The sequence below is a fragment of the Erpetoichthys calabaricus genome, chromosome 3 (genome assembly GCF_900747795.2).
Source record: "Erpetoichthys calabaricus chromosome 3, fErpCal1.3, whole genome shotgun sequence".
Lineage (NCBI taxonomy): Eukaryota > Metazoa > Chordata > Cladistia > Polypteriformes > Polypteridae > Erpetoichthys > Erpetoichthys calabaricus.
In genome coordinates, this window is record NC_041396.2 from 217,759,099 (window position 1) to 217,777,653 (window position 18,555).

The following is an 18,555-nucleotide window of genomic DNA, read 5'->3' on the forward strand; positions in this document are numbered from 1 at the left end:
CTGAGAAGTTCTTCAATTCAAGTACCCAACTAATCAAGAATTAATAGAGAAGTCACAAACAAAAACAAAATTTGTTCATAAGGTACACTCCAGCACATACCTTTACTTCTTAAGGGGACTAATACAGAGTTGTGAATTAGCTTTACAGTCCATTTAACTTAAGGTATACTTAATTATTGAACATATTAGTAATGTCAGAACTTAAGTGTTGACAAAACTGTATCAAGTTTAAGTGAAACTGGCAGCTATCAATGGCAATTCTAGTTATGAATGGCAAGCCAACATTTCAAAAATATTGGAGCTGGCAAAATACCTTTTAGATAAACCAAAAAAAGTTGTGAAGTTTTATACAAAATTCCCATCTTGCCTGAAAATTTTAAACAATACAAGCAGCAGTTTCTCATGCAAACACTGCATATGCATTATGGATGTGCCTAAGTGCAGGCAATAGAATAGTGTTAGGTGACAAAGCTCAAGCCAAAAAAGAGGTGGTTGATGCTATATATTATAGAGTTTGAAAATGTGATAAATGCTATATTTTAATTTTTTAGAGCCATTGACACACCAGAGTCTAAGGTCATTTTGAATCTGATGTATTAGCTGATGTGATACATACAATGGACATTTTAATGCTAAGTGTAAATGAAGTACAGTTAACTTGCATTATATAGTGATACAATCTGCTTGTGAAAAATAACTTAAAGGACATTTTTTGAGAAAACTAATAAATCATTGTGGACTGTATTTAACACGTTTTTAATACTGATGAAGTGCGTCACTTTAAAAAGATCCCAGGGCCAGATGCAGCCTATGGGTCTCAAGTTTGACACCCCTGCTCTATATTGATTTTTTTAATGATTTGATTATTTGGTGAAATTGTACTTTACTTGTTTTCATTCATCTTGTGGCACCACTTGAAGTTTATCCAGTTGAGAAGTTCTGTTTTAAAAGACTTCCACACAGTACACATTCTGCTGCATTTTCCCAAAAAATTCTTTTGTGAAAATAATGTTTTTAAAACAAGTATCAAAAATGATTCTACTTGATGCACTGACTATCAAGTTGTTTTTAGCAATGAACAGTAAAACCCAAAATAAGTCTGACTGCTATACAACTATTTTTTTCTTTGCATTTCTTTTGTATTTATTTATTACCTATTAGAAAAAAGAAAATATATATATTCTAGTATTGCTTACCTTAATACATGTTCTTCTTCTTTTTGTACTTTTGTATGGGGTTGTCGCTTTTGATCAGCCATCTCCATACTGCTATGTCCTGCACCTCCTCCTCAGTTAGACCCGTTTCCTTCAAATATTCTTTTATTCTATACACCCAATTCTGTTTTGACTTCCTGTGCTATCTCTTCACCTGTACTTTCATTCACATCACCCTTTTGCACACATATTCATTTTCTCTCCTCATTACGTGTTCATACCACTTCAACCTATTTTCCTGTACTGTCTTAGATATCTCTTCCACTTTTTTTGTACCTATGATTCTCATTTCTTATTCAGTCCCTTTTTGTAACTCCACACATCTATCTCAACATTCTCATGTCTACCATGTTTAACTTAATCTCCTGCATGCTTCCTTTACTGCCTGTATCTCAGCTCCATAAATCATTGCTGGTCTTACCACAGACATAAAAACCTTACCTTTAACCTTTGCCTTTATTCATTGTTCACACAATACTCTTGATACCTTCTTTTAATTGTTCTATCCACAGTGCACTCTATGGGTTATCACTGCATCTAATTTTCCATCTTGGGCATCCTAGATATTTAAATTTACTTACTGTTTTCAAGACCTCTCCCTGATCATCATTAAACCTCATATATTCTGTCTTCTTCCTATTTATCTCTAGTCCTCTATCTTCAAAAGCACTTCTCCATTCTTCCAGCTTCCTCTCCATTTCCTATCATCAGAAAAATGCACCAGGGGGTGATGGTCTTTTATTCTATGATTCAGCACATCCATAACAAAATCAAAATGTTAAGGACATAAAGAAGATCCCTGGCACAGGCATACTCAGATTGGTTTCTTGTCTGTTCTCTTAACCCAACACTTCTTTTAATCTGAGTCCTTACTATTTCATATATTTCCTTGACAGTCCTCATGTACCTTTCTGGTTCTACTTTGTTTCTCTTGCACCTCCAGGCCTGTTGACATGGCAATCTATCATAATCCTTCTTCAGATCAATAACAATCAAATCACACTGTCCCTCTCCTTTTCATAGATATTCAGCTTTAGATCCCACTGTACATCTACTCCCTGTTCTCCTAAACTCTTCCACACTTCTGCTGATATTTTGTCTGGTCCTGTTGCCTTTCCATTTTTCATTCTTTTCAGTGCCTCCTTTACTTCCTCCCTCCTTATTCTTGGTACTAGTCCTTCACTTGGGACTCCATCCTCAAATGATACCCTTGGATTTTCTTCATTCAACAGCTTTGTAGAGTATCTCTTTTATCTATTCTTGGTCAGTCTTGATCATGCTCACTCAAGACAACAACTTTCTCATCTTTAATCTGCTTTATCTGATTAAAAGCCTTTACAGCCTTGTTCACACCTTACCTTAATACAAGTACAGATCAGAAATTTAGTTTGTCCATACAGACAAAATATTTCTAAAATGACGTTCCTTGAAGCATCTTGTGAATGCCCAAACTAGCAAATAAGGGAAAAAAAAGTACAACATAAGTAAAAAGGTCTGCCCTGAAGGCTAAACAGCCAAAATGTTGTGCCATTAACTCTCTGTCCTTTTCTGCGTGGAAATAACCGTCAGTCCTACACTAAGTCCATAGCAAATAAGTATACAGATAATAACAGGTAGACATCCATCAATCAAAGGAAGACAACACTGCACAACAATGTTTTTGAAAAGTCTTGCTTCCTGAAAAGTTTTTGTGGATTGTGACAGGTATCTACAGGGTATGCACAAATATAATTTTGGTTTTACTGCATCACGTAGGAACTCTGAGAAATAGACATTTATATGTTTACTGACAATAACGTTTTTAGTTACGTTTATGTTTCGCATAAGCTATTAAATTCGACAGAATTAAAAGTGTTTTGCTCCTGATTTTCTTTTGTATTCAGTGTCTGGTGCATCATGTTTCAGTGTCCAACAGTAGTCAGCAAGCATTGATGGATTCCAGTTGCCCTGATATAATTTCTCCATCATAGCCCATCATGTCCTGGTGAAACCTTTCACCTTGATTGTCACTGACAGCACCGCGATTTGCAGGGAAGAAGTCCAAGTGTGAGTGGAGGAAATGAATCTTGAGTGACATGTTGCACTTCATTGTCTTGTATGCTTTGAGAAGTTTGTCTACCAGCTGAATGTAGTTTGGGGCCCTGTAATTTCCCAGAAAATTGTCAACAACATCTTTGAAGGCTTTCCAGGCAGATTTTTCCGGCCCAACTAACAGATCTTCAAACCACTTGTCACTCATAACATGTCTGATCTGGGGGCCAACAAAAATGCCCTCTTTAATCTTGGCGTCAGGTATTCTTGGGAACATCTGTCTTAAACAACGAAAACCTTCACCTTCCTTGTTCAGTGCTTTCACAAAATTCTTCATGAGTCCCAGTTTTATGTGAAGAGGAGGCAAAAATATCTTTACCGGGTCGACAAGCAATTCATGTGCGACATTTTTCTGTCCTGGAACTAACTTTTTACGGAGTGGCCAGTTCTGTCGAGAATAGTGTGACTCTTTGGCACGGCTGTCCCATTCACAGATGAAACAACAGTACTTTGTATAGCCGAGCTGCAGTCCTAGTAACAGAGCAACAACTTTAAGATCTCCACAGATATTCCAGTTGTACCTGCTATACTGGACATGCTTCAGCAACAGTTCCATATTCTTATACGTTTCTTTCATGTGTGCTGCATAGCCAACAGGTGCTGAAGGATAAACGTTGCCATTGTGTAGCAAAACAGCTTTCAGGCTTAACATTGACGAATCAATGAAGAGACACCACTCTTCCGGGTTGTGATCACAACGCAAGGCCAAGAACAATCCTTCAATGTCACAACAGAGACTGTCAACTTGTGCAAAAAAATTTGGTTATATCATGATGTCGGCCTCGAAACACAGACATTTTCATACCTGGTGACAGCAAACACCATTCTTGCAGTCTCAAACCCAGCAGCTCGGCTTTTGCTTTTGACAGACCCAAATTTCTGACCAAATCATTCAATTCGGACTGTGTTATCAGATGTGGATCGCTTGATAAACACGGTTCAAAATCCGGGTCAATGTCACTGTCAGTACCCTGCATTGCAATTTCTTCATCTGGATCGTCTAAGGTCCAATCCTCTGGTGGTTTCGGAATTGGAAGACTGTTGTCGTGTGGCACGGGTCTCATTGCTGAAGGCAGATTAGGATATTCAATTGACTTCTTGTTTTTGGCAGAGAAACCAGACACATTAGTCAAACAGAAGTAACATTCCGTCACATGGTCTTTCTGTTCTCGCCATATCATCGGAACAGCAAACAACATTGTCTTTCGAGTGCCAGGCTCTCAGACTGACAGCACATGTCGCACAGCAAATGTGAGGTGTCTATTCCTTATCTTGATCACCAATTTTGCAGCCGAAATACAGATGATTAGCTTTCTTCACAAGAGCAGTCATCCAACGTCACTGAGGCGCAAGTGTATATTCGCCACAGATATAGCAGAATGTATCGTGGCTGTTACAACATTGACGAGACATATCGCCCGACACCAAAAAACGCATACGGCCTCAAGCTTATTTACTGTTATATTGCTACAGCTACTATACTTTACTATACTGATACTATACATACACACTTACTATCTATATTAACCAAATGAGCAGAATCGGTGTATGCAAGCCACCTTTATAGCATTCTGAGACAGCGTCAAGTTCATTCAGACCTGCCCAGGTTGTCAGCTTCCACAGAACAGCTTCCAACCTGGCCTGATTCCATGCCTGGACATGCCCAGGCTGCACAAACAGTTGTTGATAAGTCATTTATGGGACTGAAACAGTACGTGATGGGTAAATTTTGATGTGATATTCATGATCAGCACCCAAAAATCTATAAGAAACACCCAACAGTATTCAAGAAGCAAATACTTTGTTGTGCAGTACGATCATTCAATCTTATCACTTTGTGTTTCAGTTACATGACTCATTTGTTCCAGATTTCAGAGATTTTTTTCTGTTAAGAATTGCTTCTTGGTTACAGTCTTAAATGCTCTTAATTTATACCAGTATGTTGAAATATGTGATTCACTATTTAATTCAAAGAATTTTACTAGTTAACTTTAGCAATGCCTTTAACAATTGTGAAGACCTGAATTAAGTCTCTACATAGGCTTCTTTGTACAAGATTAAAAATGTTTAATTTCCTTTACCTGTTCGAGTATGACATATCCTTTATTCCTGAGATGAATTACTCTGAATTCCTTCTAGTGTTCCTCTGTCTTTTTTGCGGATTGGTGGCCAGATCTGCTCAAAGTAGTCTAAGTGTGGTTTCTCTGGTGAATTATCTATAACATCCCTTGACCTCATCAGTTTTTGTAATATAACCTAACATTTTATTGGCCTTTTTAATAGTTTCTGCACTTCAATTACACGATTCGAATGTTTTGTTGAGATAAACTCCCACATCTTCTTCAGAGAATCCTTATTTCTGTTGCCTGTATGTCAGATAGTAGCTAGTAGTAATGAGATTTAGAAGCACTCTTTCATAATAAGTGGGTATGGCAGTGATTTCAAGTACAGAACTGCATGATAAGATAGCACTATTTTTGCACCTATAAAATGAAAAAGATAAATATTTACATGAATCGTGTGTATGTTCATATGTGCATATGTATATACTGGTATATAAAACAATATAAAGTAGTTTAAATATGTTACAAATACTATAAGAAGTGATGACTGAATATCAGTTACATTATTGAATTTAAAAAATACCATGAGGATTTTAAACTGAATTATTTCTGTTGCCTGTCTCATTGCTATTACTTTGATCCAGTTAGGTGTAGTCATGGCTTGATTTAAACATTTTAATTACTTCCTGAATAGGAAGTGTAAATCTTAAGAGTACTGAAAAAAATTGTAGGGTTGAGTAACAATTAATGCTGCTGAAATTGCAGAACTTAATTGAGACTATATTGGCAAAAATGTGTTTTTAAAAGGGCAAAGCACAGGTGAAATTACATTTAAAGTTATTGCTTAAAAGCTTTGCTGTACATTTAACTTTACTTACATTTTTTCTTTGTACATGTTGTTTACATTTTTTTCCTAGTGGTAAGAGTAAACTTTAAAACTTTCTGTCTAACAAAAACAGATAATTAATGGTAAACATTTTTTGCATAAGGTACCAAGTTTAATTTTCTTCTACAAAAGAATGCAACAGTGTTCATCATTACAAGGTACTTATCAAAACAAGCAAGAATATATTTGAAAATAGCAATAATAAATACAAGAATTTACAGTACATGACAAAGTAAAAATATAAATATACATAAGTAGAATTGAGTAACTGAAATAAGCATACATTTAACATATTTAACATAAATTAGTGGAGTCATTATATGGACCCAAATATGTCATGTCATATCATTATCCAACCCGCTATATCTGGTCTGCTGGAGCCAATCCCAGCCAACACAGGGTGCAAGGCAGGAACAAATCCCTGGGCAGAGCACACGCACACGCACACACACACACCAAGCACACACTAGAGACAATTTAGGATCGCCAATGCACCTAACCTGCATGTCTTTGGATTGTGGGAGGAAACCAGAACACCCGGAGGAAACCCATGCAGACGCAGGGAGAACACACAAATTCCATGCGGGGAGGACCCGGGAAGCGGACCCTGGTATCCTTACTGCGAGGCAGCAGCGCTACCCACTGTGTCACCATGCCGCCCTGGACCCAAATATAATGAGTTAAAATTTATCATTTCCTTTTATGTGTTATGCTGTCTTTGTACAATATTTTTTAGGATCTCTTTTAATAAAAAAATATATTTAAAGGTAAGCAAAGTGGCACATTTTAAATAATGTATGGTATTTTTCAAAGAGCTCAAATGTGTTGTTGTCTTTGAAGATTTGTGCTGAAAAAATTAGTGTGATTTCAGTCTTACAGTACCTGTAATTCATGAGATTATATATGCAATCAAGAACTATTTTACTACACTTTATTTTTACACTTTATGTTTTACCTATATATGTATATATATATATATATATATATATATATATATATATATATATATATATATATATATATATAAAATACAAAGTTCAGTCACTCACTCACTCATCAAAAAAAACACTAATTCCTGTTTAGTTAAAAAGCAGATATTTGGCAGGATGGTACATCTAGGGCACTAGGTATCTGCTAAGAAAAGATATTTCAATACATAAATATTTAGGGGTAAGCCCATAAACCCCCCATCCCTGAAAAACTGAATGCCTCTAACTGTCAAAAATGCCTCACAGATTTGATTATTTGGTGCTATTATAGGAAAAAGAAAAATATGACGTTTATTTTTATTTGTTGATGAATTTTTATTTGTTAATATTTGTTAATATTATACTCATTTACATGTTGTGGGCTGTACTGAGAGAGTGCATTATGCAAATGAAGAAAGCAGCAGAAGTGATTGATGGGCCATGAGAATAGCACCACCACCCGGTAGGGTGGATGGACAATTAAAGATGGGGTGGAGTCCTGGACAGGCAAAGAGATGTAACTTTTATGCAAACAATGTGCAGGGGTGATGGAAGGGTTTGGTAGGTGGACGGTGGAATATCACAAGTTGTGAAGCACCAGGACTTAAACAATGACATGTTTGTTTGAGCTGTGGAGTTTTGGAAATTGCAGGTGCATTACCAAAGGGTGAAATGCATCATAGCAGATGCATGGTTCTTCCAAGGGGGAGTGAGTGGCACAATAAAAATGGCATGGCATTTGAAAGGGAACATAGCACAGCTTATAGGGAACATAGATGATTACCCGTTTTAATTTAAAAGTGTACACTTTCCTGTAAAATTGTGTTTCGCAATGACCACCAACAAAATACACTACGAAAATCAGAAAAAAGATGGAATTCATCTAATGCAGGAATGCTTTGCTTTACTCATGGACAATTGAAAAAGAGTAAGTACCTCCAGGAACCTAGTAATAGTATTATTAATTATTATTTTACTGATGCATTTATTTAAGGCAGATTACAATTTAAATTGAGATACATTTGGTACATTTCTTTTGTTTTTTTCCATTTGGAGCTCAGACAGATGAAGTGAATTACTCATTGTCACACTGTGTCATTAGTAGATTTCAACCTAAACCTCTGGGTTTGAAGTACTTGACCCAAAACCTTAATCCCCACACTCTGCATGAAAAAAATTATTATTATCCTCTATTAAAAAAATATGGTATACAGAAAAGCACATAGTTACATAGCAGTTCTGATACCCCTTGATTAACCAACAACACTAGAATGGAGAACCATTGTGTTACAAAGTAACACAGCTACTGAATAATATACACATGACATGCTCATATTTTCTTTTTCCACATGCTCAAGTTCAAAATGAAAAATCTGATTTAAAAAAAATCTGTTTTCCAGCATACACTGTAGTAGAAGTCATCATAATTATATTTAACAACGTTTGTGTTTTGTGGATGAAATCATTAAAAAATTATTATACAGCATTTCAGTTTTTATCAGGTGATGCCCGTTCATTGCTAAAATTGATACACCAAGCAGTGTTTGTCTACCTGTATGTTAGGCACTGTAAAAGATTCTAATTACTTCTCAGACATTTTGCTGTGCACAAATATTTCTTTAACACCTAAAAAGAAATGTTTTCAGAGCTAGATTTCAGCATTGTATTGTGTAAATTGCACCTCTCATTGATTTGTATTTGAATGAGGTACTTGAATTAATGACAAGATTAATCATTTTTCAATTCTGTGCCATACATAGCCCAGATAAAGGAATAGAAGTTTTATATTCATCCATTGAGCGTGGCTACAGTTGTCCATCTATCCATACATTTTTTTTGGACATCATTTTAATCATTGTTGGTCTGATGTTTCACATTTTAGCATTGCTGACTAGGTTCTTAATCTTCTTTTATTAATTCAGTTACTTATTTTTGTGTCTCTTTATAGTATCCCCAGAGTGTCTTGCATGTCTGTTCTCAGATTTTGCTTGTACATGTGCTTTGCAATGAATCCTGACACTAAAGTGTGACCTACAATCAAGCCCATAAAAATGTCAGTAGATGCCTGCAGCTAGCTATTACTGTGACCTGCCATATCATGTGTAACCTCCTTTGCTTATTACTTGAGTGAATTCAGTTGTTAGGACTTTGCTTGTAAAGTCACTAGTGATTTGCTGCATTCGCTTGTTATAGGAATTTTCTGAGTTACCACTTCTTATGTCTCACATGGTTCTCTGCACATTCATTTTTGATCTGTCTTTCTGGAAAATGCAAGGCCTTGTTTTATTTACCACTGAATCTGCAAAATAATTGAACATTAGCAGTTTTTGTGAAATTGAAAAACAAATAAATGAATTAAACATATGCTGCATTGCTCCTAATACATTGTGACCAGGAAAAAAATGAACAAAATCTTCAACATACAGCATGTGAGAAGAACAAGACAGAAATTTTTGTTGTTCTTATATAATAAACTGTTCAGATAGCATCAGTCTCCAAGAACCTGGAAGCTTTTGGCTGGACACCTATCTTTGATGGGGCCATACATGTTCATAACTTTAAAATTTGTGTAACAAATATAATACACTTAAACATTCATTGATTAGAAAATTAGAAAAGTTTTGCAATGGGCTACTGATTCCTGCCTGATCCACTTAGAATACGGAGCTGAATGTATTAGACTATCAATGACTGAAAATAATGTTTTTTAAATACTTTCATGATCATTTATAATTATTGAAAAGTATGCCTTTTCACTTGGACTTGAATGTTATAATTTGTTTTGTGCCTTTAGTTTTTATGACTTTCTATACTTGTTTATTACAAATTTCCACAGATGCCTTGGAAAGTAAATGACATTTTCAGTATGTTGTGGATATACCACATTTTACGAGATATTAGAGTTGTCAAATTAGGCAAAAATTTAAGTCTGAATATTGATATTAAAAATAAGTAAGTGTCAAATATATTATAACATAGCTGAAGTATTCTGGGTGGTGTCTATATACTATATGTGGTTTTAAATGTTCCTTATAATTAATATTTTTACTTTATTGCTTGTGGTGCATCAGCAAAGCATGGTATGCATATGACTCTTGTACAGTTGCTTTTGTATAGGTCTCAAACGAAAGCAAGTCTTGAAAGTGCAGCATTTTATAAGGATTGTCAATGGGCATAAAATGACAGAATCAAGAAGAGATTGCAGTTCACATTAAAAAAATTTGCACAAAATAGCACATAATTGTGCAAAGTAATTAAACAATTACTACTAAATGAATTAGACAATTCAATTAAAAAATGCACCCATTGAACAACAGATTAGGTGTGCAGGACCAAGGCCGACTTGATACTTAGACTGGATGGCACTTGAGTATTATAGGCTGGAGCAGGTGGTAATTGAGCAACAGATGGAACCAAATGTATCTCTGTTCACCTGTAATGTACAGTAGGTATAGAATCTGAATGTTACATGCCATTTATTTCAACTATTATTATTTATATTTTAACTTTTTCACATGGAGTGTTTGTAAAGCATTATGTGCTTATAAATTGTGTCCTGTTGGTTAAAACATCTATGTGAAGTATCAAACAAATATGACACTTAAAAACACATCCCTTCACAAAGGCTGGATTCTTGGTGCACACAGAATGACAAAATCAAAGAGAAATTTAGCTAGGCACACATCACACTATATGTAATGGAAATAAGTAATCCAGACAAAATTGTTAGTATTGTTTTTGATAGCTATGCCTCTTTTTGATCTGGAGGTCAAAAGAAGTAGTGTGATTGCCCATCCATCCATTTTATTAAGTTTAGACACTGTCAGCCTTTTCACAAATTAAATAACTGACCATATTTAATGTGGCATTGTAATGGTCTTTAAAATTTTCACCAACATACTGATTATTAATTTAGCATATGGCATTATTCACAGCAAACTACCACATTTGTATGTTACAGTCAATACAGAGGTAAATTTTAAAATGAAGCACTAAAAGTGCAGATGGTAAATCAGTTGTGCTGGTCCTGATACTTCAACATGAGGGAGGCCAGTTCAGTGTTATATATGAGAGCAGTCAGTGAAGGAATGCCATTCAGGACTACACTAAACTAAGTTTCTCTCTTTTGCCCCGTTTATAATTGCAGCAAAAATGTAATAGAGGTAACCTGAAAATGTGTATTTTTTAATTAGTCTTCATTGTTTTATGAATGTGCATCAAATCAGCTGCTGTCTCAAGACTTTGGGCAAAATCTTGTGTTAAATGAGGTGACTAAATGTGCATTGCTCACATTGAAAAGTGGTTTAAAATAGTAATTTTAAAGATGTTATCAGATAAATGGCAGTTATTTTATGTCATTAATGAGAATGGAAACCAGCTTTATCTTACTACAATGAGTGCCTGCAGTTCGAACATATAGTAAAGCAGTAGTAACTCAGGGATCTCAGAATCTGGTTCAGTCAGAACAGAAACAGCAGAAGAATACTTTTAAGGTGCTGTAGAAGAATTTAAGTCTGTTCTTTGTTCTTCCTTTTTTAGTGGAATTGGCAGAAATTGGCCCTGGGCATCTGGAGGGAGTAGTATTCTAGCTGAATTTGGAACCCTACATCTAGAATTTATGCATCTGAGTGAACTTTCTGGGAAACCTGTCTTTGCAGAGAAGGTGAGTTGAAATAAATAAGTTACTTAATCTGCTTATACAAACTAAGTCACATGACTCTTGAGCTTTATTTAAATGAATGAATACATGTTATTTTATTATTAAATGCTGTCATTTAATATTAGCACATTTTTATTTTCCAACACAAAACAAGCCTTACTTACTAAGATGATCCTTGAAATGTATTTTTTTTTACTTGAAATCTCTTTACTGACTAATCAGTTGTCCTTAACACCTTTAACACTAGAATTACCAAATCCTACGAAAAAACTCATAAACCCGGCCCACCTTAAATATGTTAGTACCTCTCCATTCAGCGTCTTTTGTGTTGTAAATGTGTTGATAAGCCCAAGCAGCAAGCAGCCTGCTATCCCAGGAAGCACGTAATCAACAGGTCGTGGGTTCGAGCCTTGCTGCGTCGCAAAATAAGCGTTTTGAGTAGTGAGCTGCTCTTATTGTTACTATTATAGAATAAAAACATACATTTGATTTGAGTCTGTAACAGACGGCGTAAATGTATGGTACTTGTAAAGGAAAGCTTTTTTTTTTTTTTTATTTAGTTTTATTTTCTGTCGTGTTCACACTTGCCCCAATCTGACACTGCTGTTTTCAAATAAAGACGTGCTATAACAAAAGTGAACTCAGATGAGGATGAGGGTTCTACATCGGAGAAAGAGAACTTTATATATGTCAGTACTTCTGCTACTAAACATTCTTAATGTATCTTTTTGACAGGATGTTCTAAAATCTTTAAATTATACAGTTTCTTTGAGCACAATAAATGTGTTAGTTTTGTCACCTCATACTAAGTTCTGTTCTATGGTTTCCATATTTTTCCTCTTTTCAGTTAGGATTTCTGTTATTATCCCTATGACCTTCCATATCTCAGAAACACTATGATAAAACAGCACACTGGAATTATCCAATTGTGGAATCAAAATAGAAGAAAAACTACTCTATCTATCTATCTATCTATCTATCTATCTATCTATCTATCTATCTATCTATCTATCTATCTATCTATCTATCTATCTATCTATCTATCTATCTATCTATCTATCTATCTATCTATCTATCTATCTATCTATCTATCTATCGTAAAGAAATAACAGACACAGCGTGAAGGTTTGGGGTTTTTAGGCCCTGTATACTATAAAGAAAAAGGGTTTTCGTTAGCGTTTTCAGACTCAGTACAACAGACATTCAAAAAATGGCGAACCGGACAATTTATAACGATGGACAAGAAGTGACAAGATGATGGGGAAGCCATGGTGATCGATGGGTAAATGACGTCATCAGGAGGGGACCAAAGGTAAGAAAGGAACCCGGAAGTGGGTGGAATCAGCAGTCTTCTGGGGGGAATAGTTATGGCGGTGGTGCTTAATTTTTTCTGGAGAAGGACAAAAAGAGAGGTTAGTACCCCGCCATTGTCCCCTGGCACGACTTGTTGTGGCGCCCGTCGGGTCCTTAAACCGCTCCCCATGCGCTTGTATATGACTCTATCTATCTATCTATCTATCTATCTATCTATCTATCTATCTATCTATCTATCTATCTATCTATCTATCTATCTATCTATCTATCTATCTATCTATCTATCTATCTATCTATCTATCTATCTATCTTGGAAAAGAACATTGATTCAGTAATGTGAATCAAGCCTATGTTGAGAGAGTATGACTCAATACTTTTTTGCAGATTCCCATGATTATATCAAAAGTGCAACAGGGTTCCTGTCTTGTCTTTAATTTCCTCTGCTATCCTAAGCTATGTGCTTAGCTATTTAAACAAAACCATTCTAAAGACTCTTCAAGGCCTAAATTATGTCTGCAAATAGATTCCCCTGGTCATGACAGAGGAAGTTTTGTTACCATGACCTGTTAAAGCAGAAAATATTTTTTGGTCTAGTGATACGCTCGGTTGCTTCTTATTTTAAAAATTGGTTTATCCCTTGGCATAACTATATAAATGTGTTTTAACAATTATTTTCTAAATTGATGTAAATTAACTTATTGATCATTTATTTTTTAATAGGAGGTTAGAAGTATATGTTCGTGCTTCATACTAAAAGCGCCATTCCAAAGCCAGTAGGTGTTGTGTTTTAAATTGTTTATTTTTCACATCAGTATGCATGTCATGCTTTTTTCTTTCCTTGCTAAGATCTTCACCTTCTCATGCAAGGGATAAAAAGAATAATTGCTTGTCCACCCAGTTTTTGTCACCACCAGCAATCGCCAATTTAGAGCAAAAATAAGTGTTTACACTTGTGATAGAACAGCTTCTTACACTTACTAATCCAGAAGCAAAACATGTCTTTCACTGGTTAGCTAACTTTTAATTATAATGGGTCAGATATGTGAATACCTTTGATGTGAAAATAAAATGGAAAAAAATTAGTGTCTGTAGTTTTTATGAACCCCCTTTGACTAGATAGAAGTTGCTTGGCATCAGCATTGAGCAATGTGCTACTGTAGCAAACAAGATCAATAAACAAACTTACTCTGATACTGTAGAAGTTATCTATTTGCTCCTTCTGTCTTTCTTCGGTTCTAGTTTAATTTCAGCAAGTGGAAAAATGTGTAAACAACACGATTGATGTTACTGTTGATAGAAAACTTCCCTAGTAGTTACATAAGTGAAAACCTTGTTTGACTAAGCAGCAAGTTTCCCTCTCTGCAGCAAGGGTCTTTGTACTTAATAGCGTTATTTTACATTTTCTGCATGCGCCCCAGATATTATGTTTTCCAAACTTTCACCATAGTGACAGTCCACACATGTTCACCTTTCTGTCTGTCCACTTTGTCTCATCTTTGATCTGTTGAGGTTTATTGTGTATTTTATGTGTTCTATCGTATATGCACTCTAGTTTGTACTAGTGATGTTAAGCAGTGAGTCAAAATTTTGTAAGCTTTGTTCTTGGACATAGAGTATCAGTGATATAAAATAAGTGCTTGTTTGTCTCAATGTTGAGAAAAAAGTATAGCCTACATTTTCTCATCACTATCAAAGTAAAGTAGTAACTGATCCATTCTTGAATGTAGCTGTCATACCCTGGGTGTGAAAAGTTGTCCTTATGAAGAAAAGGAATGAAATGAAAAGGGAATCTGTCAGGTCAGGTCAGGTGGAGAGCATGCTCTGGTACAGCGGTATAGTCCCACCCTCCGGAAATGACGATCTATCTGCCACAGGCAGGTGTTACATGGGCGTCCCCTTGGCCTGGTCCTGACACATGGGTCCTAAACAATGAGGATCTTGCGAGCCAGATCTCCTTCGGGGAATCGCTCCACACAGCCGTAGTGCCGTAACTGACACTCACACAATACAGGTAATGTGCCTCATTCAGGATACCGTGAGCAACCGCTCATTCGACACAAAGTCAAACCAGCGGTACCCAAGGATTCTCCGAAAATACACAGTACCAAAGGAGTCCAGTCTTCATCTCGGGTCACTGGATAGCGTCCATGTCTCACAACCATATAACAAAACAGGAAGTACCAGGACTCTAAAGACCTTCGTCATTTTTGCATAAATATCAGGAGCACCACACACCCCTTTCCAGCAACCTCATGATCCTTCATACTCTCCCAATCCGTCTACTGACTTCACAGGAAGGGTCACCAGAGACATGAATGTCACTGCCTAGGTAAATAAACCTCTCAACAAGGTCGACACACTGCTGTTGGCTGTGCCTAAGAGGTCATTAAAGGCCTGGATCATGGTTTTTATCCAGGACACTCGCAAGCCCAGACACTCGGACTCCTCACCCAGTCCCTCAAGAGCCCCGATCAGAGCCTCCATTGACTCAGTCCTGAGTATGATGTTAAACTGCATCCGGCCCTCCAACTTACAGGGAAATCATAGGGTTTGGTGGCAGGATTGGGAAGTCCAGCCACTATAAAAAAACAAATGCAGCTCTGAGACGACACATATGACTCCTTTCTGCTCTCTGTGGGAGTAGCTTTGCAGCAGCCTCCCATAGGAAGGCTGCTTGCATTATGAAAGGGATGGGGGAAAGCCCTCAGGAGTCAAAACCGTCAGAGAGCCAGTGGGGTCAGGCCTGTCGGGGATCAGAACTGGCGTGATGCTGAGGCATCGCCCACTGCACAGCAGGACTCGGGTCCCAATTTCAGGCAGCCCATCCAGGTGGGTGCGTGGAACATCTGTCTCTCTGGCATTAAAGTATACTTGCTTTAAAATTTTTTTTTTAAATATGAAAGGACAAACACTTTTTTGGCATCTGTTAAATCTCCCAGTTTCTCAGCAATTGGGTACACAAAAACATTGAAAGTGATGAGGGAGATGTCGTTTTTTTAATTTATAGATGTAGCTTCATATAACACAAATTTTAAGTCAAATCAATGTACTTTAAAAATGCTAATTTATTCTTGGAAGCTAACAATATTGTGTTTATTATGAACATTCAAGGAAGATGCCCTTGTAAATAGTGGTGTACTTTGTTTTACATTAAATTCTCCCAATATAATGAGACATGTTCTTGATGATAAATTTATTTCACATTCAGTTATAATGTTATTATGTTTTAAAGTATTTTAATATTGTATTTTCCAAATTACTTTTGACTTTGTTTTTTTTTTAATGATTTGGTTGACTTTGAATGCCAAACACTTGTTTATTGATTGTCTCTGGCCATTCCTTTTTTTATAGGTCATGAATATCCGAAAGGTTTTGAACCGACTGGATAAACCACAGGGCCTTTATCCAAACTATTTAAATCCAAACAGTGGACAATGGGGACAGCGTAAGTAAATACTTATTATTAATCCACATACTTTTCCCCTAGGAACAAATAAAGGTCTGTCTGTCTCTCTGCCTGCCTGCCTATCATTATGACCTTGTTAACACTTGCATCCAAAATCATTTAAGTAAAAAAAAAAATCAATTCCTCATTTTTCACACATTTTTCTCCAAAATTAAGATTTTTATACATGAACACTATAGGTGTTATAATGTATGCACTACACATTTAAAGATAATATCTTTATCAGAAAATCTGTTGTTTTGTTGAATTTTTGAATGTGCTGTTTAGTAAACATTATAGGGCTTTAAATTCTTAAAAACAGATACAGAATTTTTAGAATAAAATGTGATGATTATATACTTTTATAACAAAAGATACTGAATTAGAGCTTAAATGTCTGTTAAACAAAAAGGTGGTTAATGTATTATTACACTGTTAAACACAAATGCAAAATGCTGTCTTTAGGTGTCTTCTTTTCTAATAACAGAACAACAAGGTGTATACTACTTCATCAATAGAAAAGTGTGATAGGAATTAGTTAATAGGATAGAGAATTTAATAGAGTTTTTTGTTTGCCATAATATAAATGTTGTATAATTTCTGTACTAATAAATACATACATGGATATACACAGAAAATATTTTTAATTCAAGAGAGTTTTACTCTTTTCTTTGTCAAGTTACACCAAAATTTGAAGCTTTCAGAACAAATCTGCCAAACTTTTCTTCTTTTTATCATTTACTCAACACTTACAACAGACATTAAAGTGCTAGATTGATTATTGCTAATGCAAGAAATGAATCAAATGCTAAACTCTTCATCTGTTTCATTATATTTAATTAAAATTATTGCAAAAAACAAGCTGCACATTTTTTCCTTATTTCCCTGAAGAAACTGAATTACACAAGAAAGTATATCTCTATATAAAGTCCAACGTCTATCTGTCTGTATGTCAGTCTGCTTTTCATGAGAGAACTACTTAACAGATTTAGATCAGGTTTTTTTCTATAATTTGTTTGAACATTCTCATCGCACTAAGTATCATATTTCGCTTGCAGGAGCGATTTATTTGTGCTAATCTGAGACAGAGGCTGCGGGCTGAGGGGAGGGAGAGAAGGGACCTCAGGAGTTGGGAGCCAGGAAGGGCCATTCTCACTCACACGCTATCCTCCGGTCAAGTCAGTCTACCTGTCGCCACGTTTTGGAGCATACCTTGCCTTTGCTTAGCTAACGATACCTGTTTGTTTATTGATTTTTAAAGTTTGTCCTATTTCACTACTACGCAGGTGGAGCCACAGGGGACAGCTAGTCGCTAATAAAGACTAGAGTGCTGTATTTCTACGTTCACAAATATTAATTAAAATTACAGCATGCTTATGTATAGTGCATAGGTTACATAGTTCACTTCTGAAAATACTATATGAAGATGTGCGGATTTTTGATCACTAAGCATTATTCACTCTAAGATGAAAGGAGAAATCAGTTAATTATGTTTATTTTTTACAATAATTACATTTTATTTTAAACTTTTTGCAAAATCTGTAGGTAAATGATTTATAGTTGATGTCTAAAACATATTAAAAAATAACAATTGCTGTCTATTTTATCTACATTATATGCAACAAAAGAGCCATAATGTGGTGCTTGCACTGCTTCTGAATCAACTTAGTCAGATACCAATAGTGGACTGGCAATGAACAGTAAAAAAGTGAAATTGCTTGCCAAAGCAGGTGTGTAGGGTTAATTCTTGTAAAATATCTGATAAAACTGAAAGAAAAGTGGCTAATCATTTTCATATGTCTACGCATTTCATGATGATTTTTCTTAAATTATGTGTAATTTTGTCCCATGTGTGCCAGAATGAGAAATGTAGGAAATATCAATAGGGATGCACCGATACCACTTTTTTGGAAA

General features: G+C 35.7%; 1 protein-coding gene across 1 annotated transcript in view; it reads left to right on the forward strand.

Annotated features, from left to right (window-relative positions):
* man1a1 (mannosidase, alpha, class 1A, member 1) overlaps nt 1–18,555 on the forward strand; it is a 495,681-nt gene that overhangs the window by 346,733 nt on the left and 130,393 nt on the right. The window contains exons 6-7 of the mRNA XM_051925338.1: nt 11,762–11,885; nt 16,548–16,641. Of these exons, the coding sequence (XP_051781298.1) occupies nt 11,762–11,885; nt 16,548–16,641 (218 nt within the window). The remainder of the gene's footprint in view (nt 1–11,761; nt 11,886–16,547; nt 16,642–18,555) is intronic.